This window comes from Gastrolobium bilobum, unplaced genomic scaffold (assembly GCF_033153095.1).
Source record: "Gastrolobium bilobum isolate Gb01-03AN ecotype WA unplaced genomic scaffold, APGP_CSIRO_Gbil_v1 utg216580, whole genome shotgun sequence".
NCBI classification, from domain to species: domain Eukaryota; kingdom Viridiplantae; phylum Streptophyta; class Magnoliopsida; order Fabales; family Fabaceae; genus Gastrolobium; species Gastrolobium bilobum.
Window position 1 is genome coordinate 20,186 of NW_026897299.1, and position 10,926 is coordinate 31,111.

The 10,926-nt window shown below is 40.7% G+C and overlaps 1 protein-coding gene across 1 annotated transcript; it reads left to right on the plus strand.

The window, feature by feature from the left end:
- The first annotated feature begins 2,675 nt into the window (after positions 1-2,675).
- LOC133305765 (uncharacterized) lies at positions 2,676-3,626 on the plus strand. Its single transcript, XM_061506004.1, has one exon. The coding sequence runs from the start codon at positions 2,676-2,678 to the stop codon at positions 3,624-3,626; it is 951 nt and encodes a 316-aa protein (XP_061361988.1).
- Positions 3,627-10,926: the final 7,300 nt, after the last annotated feature.

A 10,926-nucleotide genomic window follows, 5' to 3' on the forward strand; every position in this document is an offset into this window, starting at 1 on the left:
TCTCTTTGTGTAGCAAGAGACCAAGAGGTTGTTGGAAGCAACTCTCAACTCAAGGCTCCTTGAAGATCAAGTGTGAAGCATTAGATAAAGTTGTATTATCATCATTAAGGTAAGACCTCATCTCTTCAAGCTAGTAGAATGAACCCTAACCACTCTACATGACTAGATCTTGGACTAATAAAGCCATGCATGCATCTATCATCCTAGAAATCATCTCCTATGTATACCATCTCTACATGGCCGAACTTAAATGATATGCATGCACTCTCCAAATCTTCAAAACATTGGCTAAACAACCTAAACCTAAAATGGCTGAATTTGATGTATAGGGAAGTATAGTCTAAAGTTTGATTTAAGGAACAACCATTTTATATGAGCATTTAAGCCATGAACATGTTATCAAAAATGTCCTCTAGGTATACACCCTTAAATGGCAGAACCCTAACAAGCTTAGAAAAGAAATTTGTGAATGTTTTCTTAAGTATCATGATGTATGGCCGAAATGTATAGGACCTATGCATGAGAACAACTAGTGAAAATCATCTCCTAAGGTATTTCATCTAAAAGGGCCGAACCTATGTCAAGAGGAATATTAAGTTTAGATCTTTAATTTTAGAACTATGTACTAAGGATGGTTATGTTATTAGGCCGAACCAAAGGAACAAGAAAGGACCAGAACCACCTTGAACTCTTGGGAAGTGATAAGACAAGACTATTGAGTAAGTGATTTACGGTTGTTGTAGTGGTTTCCCTTTGGTTGCCAACCCTTTATGTTAAAGTGTGGTCTGACTGCATTTTGTTGTATGATGATGTACATGATATGTTTGGCTGTTTGGAACTAATGTTTTGTTCATGCAAGTCGTATTATGATGTCCTGTGCACTAATACCACAGAGGCAACCTGACGAGGACCCTGGGTATTCGTCCGTAAGACCATGGAGAGTAATTGCCATGGCAGGATTGGTATGATGAAATGAAAGCATGAATATTTTCCAAACTATGTTTCAAATGTTCTCCATTCTATTATTGTATATGTTATTATATGACAGTTGCAGGAGTAAGCATCATGGTTTGGAGGTTGCTCCAACTGTGAGTCCTTACTGAGACCCTCAATCTCACCCCTCTTTGGGGAATCCCTTTCAGGTAAAAGCCAAGAATGAAGATGTGGGTAAGGGATGGCAAGCGACTAGTACGCCTGGAAGTAAAGAAAGATGCATTATGTTTATTGTCGGATGACTGTACTAAATTAGTTCGTAACAAGTTATATGTGCACGCTATGTATTTCGTTTTGGATGAGATGTTAGGATATTATGAGCTTTTGGATGGATCTCTAGACATTGAGTAGTAGTACTTACTTTTGGATGCATGTACCTAACTATCATACTTTGAGGTTATCATGATTAAGGTTTAGACGTCTTATAATTTTAGCTAATATGATTGGAATTAGTGTGAGAAACCTTACCCTTATACGGACGTAACAATAATTGAAAGAGAAACCTATGCAAGAAACGTTTTCATAAGAAATCTTAAAGGTTTCAAATTATATGACTTAGATTAAGACCAAGCCTTTATGGTAGGATAAGTCACCATCCGCATAAGACACTTAAGCAGCCATCTAATTAGTAGTAGTCAAAGACGAAATTTATTCCGCTGTGATTAAGCTCCCGAAGTAACATATAAGTACAAGCAATGTTAACACAACAGCTAGTAAAAATAGGGTGTTACATTTTTATGGTATCAGAGCATTTTCTGATCTTTGAATAGAACTATTCTCTAACCCCTTGTTATACCCTGTGACATATGTGCAGCACTATGCCACCACGTAGACCACCTACTTGCAACAATCCTCCTAGTCCTGAGGACATGCAAGGTCAAATCAGCACTTTAAGGGATACCATCACACAGATGCAGACAAACCCGGGGGAAATGTTTCAGAACATTCTGAATGAAATAAGACGCAACCCTAACAACACAAACCATAACAACACTGCGAACCCTAACAACACAAACCATAACAACACTGCGAGCGGCTCTGGCACAACAGGAGCCAGTGGTGGTCCCCAACCGCACCCAAACCATGGAGCGGCGGGCCAAAATAATCAAGACTTATTACTGACCTTTAGGAAACACAAACCACCCTTCTTTCGAGGAGGACATGATCCGATCGTGGCTGTGCAATGGCTGCAGGCCATGGACAAAATTTTCAGAGTGATTCAATGCACCGAAGATCAGAAGGTGTTATTCTTGGTGTACATGTTGGAAGGAGATTCCCAGCATTGGTGGGCTAATGCGTCTCAACCATTGGAGATGTAAAATGCGGCAATTACTTGGGCTGTATTTGAAGAAATGTTTTTGGAGAAGTATTTCCCAATGTCAATCCGGGACAGCAAGCAAGGCGAATTTGACCGACTCGTGCAAGGGACCATGACAGTGGACCAATATCACGCTAAGTTCAACGAGCTACTCCGATTAGCGACTTATCGAGGGACCATGCCCATGCCGGATTTTCTGACGGCAAAATTTCAAAGGGGTCTATCCGCTAGGATTGCGGAATTGGTAGCTAGTAACGACACCTGTGACATGGCCACCCTAGTAAACCGATGCAGGAAGGTGGAGGCGGTCCATTTACAAACAAGAAAACCCGCGGAGGCCAGCGGATCCGGACACAGAACTCCGATGGCTAGGAATGGACCATGGAGAGGGAAGAACGGAGGCAGACCGTGGCAGCCCAGGCGTGATGATAACAAGTTCAAGAGGCCCGGGAATCCTCTAGGAAATGGCAACAGGGCTCCCAATTGCCCCAGATGTGGGAAGGCACATTTCGGCAACTGTTTGAGTGGTTCGATGAAATGCTTCAAGTGCGGCCAAGATGGACACTTCATCAAGGACTGTCCACAATGGAGGGAACCCCAGCCAGAAACAGAGGAGCCAAGAGTGGGCAGAGTCTACACGCTGGACCAACATGTGGCAGACCAGGCGGCCAAACTATTTAAAGGTACGATTAATATATGTGGTGAGGAACTATCTGTGTTATTTGACTCTGGAGCAAACAATTCCTTCATTGCCGACTATGTGGCAAAAGCCTTCAACTTAACAATGAGCCCAATGCAATCCCCAATGCAAGTTACCTCTGCGACGGGGCAAGTGACAATGTCTCACTTTGCATGGAAAAATGTAGAATTCAGATATAAAGGAAAGAAGTACAACCAAGACTTCATAATCCTCCCCTTAGCCAAACTGAACCTGATAGTGGGAAGGGATTGGCTGGCCAAACAACACGTAGTAATTGATTGTAGCAGCCGAAGTATAATAGTCGGCGGGGACATGATGGAGACCCCACTCCCCAATACTCCACCGGTCGAATCAGGAGATTGCACTTTCATGCTAATAGACGGTCTAGTAGGTGCGAGCGAGACACCGTTGATGAACATTCCTGTGGTCAAAGAATTCAAGGATGTATTTCCTGACGAGATTACCACCTTTCCCCCTGAAAGGGAAGTGGAGTTTTCTATTGAACTTATTCCCGGGACTGGACCAATCTCAATTGCACCCTACCGTATATCTCCCCTTGAATTGGTAGAATTGAAGAAGCAGCTAGAAGACCTGCTAGGGAAGAATTTCATCTGACCCAGTGTATCCCCGTGGGGAGCACCAGTTCTATTTGTAAAGAAGAAGGACAGATCAATGAGACTTTGCACGGACTATCGGCAACTCAACAAGGTGACTGTCAAGAACAGGTACCCCTTGCCTCGTATCGAGGACTTAATTGATCAGTTAAGAGGTGCGAAGGTGTTTTCAAAGATCGACCTCCGACCAGGATACCATCAGATCCGGATTAGGCCGGAAGACATCCCTAAGACAGCCTTCAGATCCAGATACGGACACTACGAGTACCTAGTCATTCCTTTCGGATTGACCAATGCCCCGGCAGTATTCATGGGCTACATGAATCAAATCTTCCAACCTTACTTGCATCAATTCTGAAAGTTAGAAATGGCCTTAAAGGCCGATGCATGCTGGAGGGAAAAACAAAACTTTTTCATTGCGGAATACACATGCATTCAAGATCATGCTTTAGGAAAGCATGATGTTACCTTGTTCGTGAAAACTCGTGATGATCAAGGTAGGTCTGAAGGGTTCAGACCCTCTAACGTTGATCCACACCACCCACTGCGTCTAGGTGCAAGAACTCCTTCTTGTGAAACCGCCAAGTGATCACTACAATGAGGCTTGCTAAGCGCACACTGTGTGAAGAGAAAGGCTAGGTAAAAGTGTTTGAAAAAGTGAAGCTTTCAATGTGAGAACTTCACAAAAGTGGCGCAGGAGAGGAGAAGAGAATGACTTGGTTTCTTTTCTAAAAACCCTAGAAGGAACATATATATAGAGGCGCATAAGAGGAGCCTATTTGTTAAAAGCAAAACAGATTTTTAATCAATAAAAATCCCTTCCAAAAGGGCGCTCCATCAAAGAGAGAGAGAATAGGATTTGTTGCAAATCAAATCTCATCAAATCTTGCCAAGAACATCCTATCATATCTTTATGATATATTAGGTTCAAAACCTAATCCAATATCTGATCATAAATCATCATATAATCAGTTATATGGTGCGCCCCATATAGCCTAAATAATGACCATATACATTTGAGTAGTTGCATTCAAACTTGAATCAAATCACTCAAATATTCTCCCAACAGATCGTATCTTCTGGAGCTGATTCTGATGACTAACTAACAGCCAAATCAGCACCCCAAATCTTCGTAGATTATGTCCAAAAGATTTCCTCTTGTTATGAAACAACTTTTCATAGCCAATTCAAATTCGAATTTCAAACATTTGAATTCAAACTTTCAAACACTTAAATTTTAAATTCAAATTCAAATTCTAAATTCAAATTCAAATTTCAAAATTCAAAATTCAAAATTCAAATTCAAAATTCAAATTTCAAAATTCAAATTTCAAAATTCAAATTCAAAATTCAAATTTCAAAATTCAAATTTCAAATTTCAAATTCAAAATTCAAAATTTAAACATTTGATAATTAATTTAACTAATTAAATTAATTAGTAATGTCTTGGACTATCCAAGCCCATTACTTAGATCCATGCGCCCTCCACCCTATCTGTGGAGTTCCAAACTACTTCTTGGGCTAATAACAATTGTTAGGCCCAATACCATTAATACTAGAGCATCTAGACAATTAGGTGTTAGTGTGTGACTCATTAGGTCCAACATAGCCACTGACATAAATGGGCTTGGGCCCAATAAGCCCATAACCCATCTAATGACAACACAGAGCACTAGCAATGCTTTGTTGCCCCAGAACTAGTTAGATTAGTGACTTGATCATCCTATTTCACATATTTGGTTGCCATATATATTTCCTTTCGTCTCGGTTACCTTCCCATAAAACCTAGGGCAAGGAAGTGTATCAACCACTGCGGTTTAGGGTAAGCTTTATTCGAAATAGGGAATCTTCAATTTACAGACTCTAAAGGTAGATCATCTCATGATCTCTTTTACTATGCATAGATTCCTGAGTCCCTATAAATTTCATCCCGATTTCTCCGGTTTACAGATAACCTAATCTCTCACAGAGATTTGACGAATTCCTTCAGCTTATCACCCTAGCCCTGTGTTCTTTTAGGACAAGCCCAACAGTATACCTATGAGTCTCCATGTTTCAGGGAGACGAGGTGCACAATCAAAGCATACCTTCTAGAACACAGTCTAGGTAATAACTTCTGGTCTTAGGAAAGACATACCCAAATATAAAGAGACTACTCTAATGATACTCTCTGTGAGAGTTCCTTATAGGGTCTCTTTGTGGGTCTGTTCAGTGCGAGCTATACCCTTATAGGTCCACCCAGGACTTTAGCTAAGACATCTCCATATCTGTAGCACATAAGGTCTATACCTTGTATCCATATACAAGTAGATAAGTCGTGCTAGTCTTATCCGAGATTACTTACCCCATTCTCAGAGTCTCTAGACTAGGAACATAAAATTAGGAATAAACATCCGGTATTCTTGAATCCTCATGATTGTGATCTCATCACAGATACTCAAGAGATACCTATTTTATTCCACGGGGTTTATCAAGTTATTCATAATATATTAACATTAATATCGAGACAGAATTATGAAACAAGATAAAGAGTGCTTTTATTTATTTGTGACAATATTAAAAAGGTCTACATTTATGTCCTTATTTAATCATAAGATTATCTCTAGGACACCCAAATACTAACAAGCTCCCACTTGGCCTAGAGCCAATCAGACCTAAGTCGTATACGCAAAGCCTCATAATGACTATCATGTTTTCTCTGAGAAACAGCCTTTGTCAGAGAATTGGTCAGGTTATCATCTGTGGGAACATAATCCATCTTTACATCCATTCTATAAATGATTTCTCTAATCAGGTGATATCTGTAGAGCACATGCTTAGATCTTTGATGAGACCTAGGTTCCTTTGACTGCGCAATGGCTCCAGTGTTGTCGCAAAGCAACTGTATGGGCTCATCCACGCTTGGAACCACCCTAAGTTCAGATATGAACTTCTTGATCCACACAGCCTCTTTAGCCGCTTCTGAAGCAGCTATATATTCAGCTTCTGTCGTTGAATCTGCTGTTGTCTCCTGCTTGGAACTCTTCCAAGATACTGCCCCACCATTTAAGGTGAATACGAACCCTGACTGTGACTTGCAGTCATCTTTGTCACTCTGAAAGCTGGCATCAGTGAACCCTTTCACTGTTAGCTCATCAACCCCACCATAGACCAGAAACACATCCTTAGTTCTTCTTAAGTACTTAAGGATGGTCTTGACTGCCGTCCATTGATCTTCTCCAGGGTCAGACTGGTATCTGCTCTTAATGCTTAAAGCATATGAGACATCTGGTCTCGTACATATCATGGCATACATGATGGACCCAATAGCTGAAGCGTATGGTATTCCACTCATGCGATCCTTCTCAGGCTGTGACTTAGGACACATAGCCTTTGAATGATGTATCCCATGACTGACCGGTAGAAAACCCCTTTTCGACCCTTCCATGCTAAACCTCTTTAGCATCTTGTCAATGTACGTGGATTGAGATAAACCCAGCAGCCTGTTTGATCTATCTCTATAGATCTTTATACCAAGTATAAAGGCCGCCTCTCCCAAATCCTTCATGGTGAAGCTTTCTGAAAGCCACTCTTTCGTTGTTTGTAATGTGGGGATGTCATTTCCTATAAGCAATATGTGATCTACATAAAGCACTAGGAAGACAACATTACTCCCACTAACATTTCTGTAAACACAAGGTTCATCCTCGTTCTTGATGAAACCGTTACTCCTAACGACCTCATCAAAACGAATATTCCAACTCCTTGATGCTTGCTTTAGCCCATATATCGACCTTTGAAGTTTGTATACCATATGCTCCTGATCTTTGATTACAAAGCCTTCAGGTTGTGTCATGTACACTTCCTCCTTCAAGAACCCATTCAAGAAGGCGGTCTTGACATCCATTTGCCAAATTTCATAGTTGTGATATGCCGCTATTGCAAGCATGATCCTAATAGATTTGATCATGGCAACAGGTGAGAAAGTCTCATCATAGTCAACTCCTTGTCTTTGACGACACCCTTTCGCAACCAACCTAGCTATGTAGGTCTGAACGTTGCCATCTGCATCAGTCTTTCTTTTAAAGACCCATTTGTTACCAATAGGAACTATTCCTTTCGGTTTAGGAACCAAGGTCCATACCTTGTTTTGATACATCGAATCCATTTCAGATTCCATGGCTTCAAGCCATCTAGAAGAGTCAACATCCTTGACTGCCTCTTCGTAGTTACTTGGTTCGTCATCCTCGACGGTTTGCTGATTCTCAATCACAAATCCATACCTCTCAAGTGGATGGATGACCCTCGTAGACCTACGGAGTTGTGTGTTTACTTCTCCATCGGAGAACGTCGCCTGCTGAGCAGACTTGGGCTCCTCAATCTGTTCATGTGGTTCTTGAACTTCTTCAAAATCAGTCTTACTCCCACTGGCTCCTTGAGAGATCAAATCTTTCTCAAGGAACTCAGCATTCTTGGATACAAACACTTTGTGTTCATCCATAGAGTAAAAGTAGTATCCTTTAGTACCTTTAGGATACCCCACAAAAAGACATTTAGTACTCTTAGCACTAAGCTTGTCTGATGCCAATGTTTTAACATAAGCAGGCGATCCCCAAACCCTGAGATAACTCAGGTTGGGTCTCTTACCATTCCATATCTCATATGGTATGGTCTGAACAGAGTTAGACGTTATCCTATTTAGAAGGTATGCAGCTGTGTCTAAGGCATATCCCCAAAACGATTTTGGAAGTTGAGTATCACTCATCATAGACCTAACCATGTCTAACAAGGTCTTGTTTCTCCTTTCGGAGACACCATTTTGGTGTGGTGTGTAAGGAGCAGTAAACTGTGAGAGAATTCCATTCTCTCTTAGATAATCCTGAAACTCATGGCTCAAATATTCACCACCACGATCTGATCGTAATGTCTTAATTATCTTTCCACGTTGTTTCTCTACTTCATTCCTAAACTCTTTGAACTTTTCAAAAGCTTCAGATTTATATCTTATCAGGTACACATACTCAAATCTTGATTTGTCATCCGTAAAGGTAATGAAATAGGAGTATCCTCCTCTAGCCTCAATAGACATTGGCCCACAAACAACAGTGTGAATGAGTTCTAATAACTCACTAGCCCTATGACTCTCAAGCCCCTTCGGCTTGTGACAAGTCATTTTCCCAGCTAGACAAGACTCACATTGTCCATAGGATTCCAAATCCATGGAATCTAGGTATCCATCTGCATGCATCCTAGACAATCTTGTTTCGTTTATGTGCCCTAGTCTACAATGCCAAAGATAAGATTGATTATCTATCCTAGGTCGTTTCACAGCTACATTGAGCACTTCAGTTCCCATTTCCAGAACATACAATCCATTTATTAATGAAGCAGTACCATAAACAATATCATTCAAAATGATAGAAAATGTACCATTCATAATACTAAAAGTAAAACCATCTTGTTCTAAACAAGAAATAGAAATAATGTTTCTAGAAATGTTCGGAACATAAAGACAATTATTCAAATGCAATAAAAGGCCCGTAGGAAAAATAAGGTCGGCATCTTCAACAGAATGAGCAGCAACCCTTGCTCCATTGCCAACGCGAAGATCCACCTCGTTTCTCTCCAATCTCCTTGGGCTCCTAAGCACCTGCAACATATTGCAGATATGAGAACCACAACCGGTATCCAATACCCATGAAGTCGGATTAGCACAAGAATAATTTATCTCAATCATGAAATTACCTGAGGCAGAAGCATCACCATGCTTCTTGTCCTTCACACTCTTCAGGTAGTCTGGACAATTCCTCTTCCAATGGCCTTTCTTGCCACAATGGAAGCACTCAGCATCGCCTTTGTCCTTGGATGCTTTCTTACCCTTCTTATTGCCCTTCTTCTTCTTGGATTTTCCTTTGGGCTTAAGGGAGTCACCTTTAGCAGGCCCCTTACCCTTACCCTTGGCCTTGCTAGGCCCACCAATCAGAAGAGCTTGTGTCCTATCCTTCTTGATAGACACTTCAGCAGTTGTTAACATACTTAACAACTCAGGCAAGCTCACCTGCATCCCATGCATGTGGTAATTCATGATGAATTGACTAAAGGAAGGTGGAAGTGAGGTGAGCACTAAGTCATTACTTAGTTCGGCATCCATGATAAAGCCTAGCTTTCCTAGCTTCTCAATCAGACCGATCATCTTAAGAACATGACTGTCAACAGACATGCTCTCAGACATCCTGCAAGAGAACAATTCTCTTGAGGCCTCATACCTCTCATGCCTGCCTTTAATGTCATACAACTCCTTGAGATGTAAGACAATAGAGGGAGCATCCATATGCTCATGCTGCTTTTGCAGTTCAGGCGACATGGATGCCAACATGATGCAGACAGCCAACAAATTGTCATCCATGTGCTGTTTGTGGGCCTCGAAATCAAATTCCGCGAACCCATCTTCCCCTTCCTTAGGAGCTACGAGTAATTCAGCATCTAGGACGTAAGCAATCTTTTCAGCCCTTAGAACAATTCTTAGGTTCCGATACCAGTCCATAAAATTTGGACCGGTCAGTTTGTTCGTATCAAGTATGGAGCGCAGTGACAGTGTATTAGTAATACTAATTAACTGAAAATGTAAAGATACAAATTAATTAATATTTGGACATGTAGTAAAAACAAATTATTAAAGACTTTTATTAATTTTCCCCTCCCACTATTTTATCTAAGTCAATGACCCTTCCTTTTGACTTAGGGTTATTCTACTTTTAGAATTTACCTTAGTGGGATTAAGAATGCAATTATTTATTTTAACCCCCGTCTGAGACCGCAAGATTAATTTAAATAATGGATTGATCTTTATCAATGGTATCTCATACCCTTTCTTAACATTAGGTTGACAACTCCTTGTCACTTAGTGGTGCATCTCATGCAACCAACCTAGCACTATTACCCTAAGCACATAAGCCCGGCTGGGCCTGCAGCTTATGTCTCAGTTAAGCATTAACCAGCACCCCAAGTGTCTTACACTTCTAATACTACTCTTACTCAACGAAAGAGTGGGTCCCAACTGGGTTGTAGAGTACCACTATTTAGAGGAGGTTTGAGTAATATTGGTGGTGGGAGGTAATCATACGCTTAATAATTTTATTCCTTTTAAGGGTTCATTTTATTAAGGGTTTATTAAGTCTCATCAAACGCATTAATATATTATCATGCTAGTCGTAACCTATGTCATACATCTAAAAGTTTAAACTAGTCGCAATTGGACTTGCATAATAATCATACAAACGCGATTTAGTCCAACTCATGCATACTAGACGTCATAAGCCATA

Excerpts from the sequence above, each read along its gene's own strand:
- LOC133305765 (XM_061506004.1), top strand. The coding sequence starts at position 2,676 with ATGGCTAGGAATGGACCATGGAGAGGGAAGAACGGAGGCAGACCGTGG.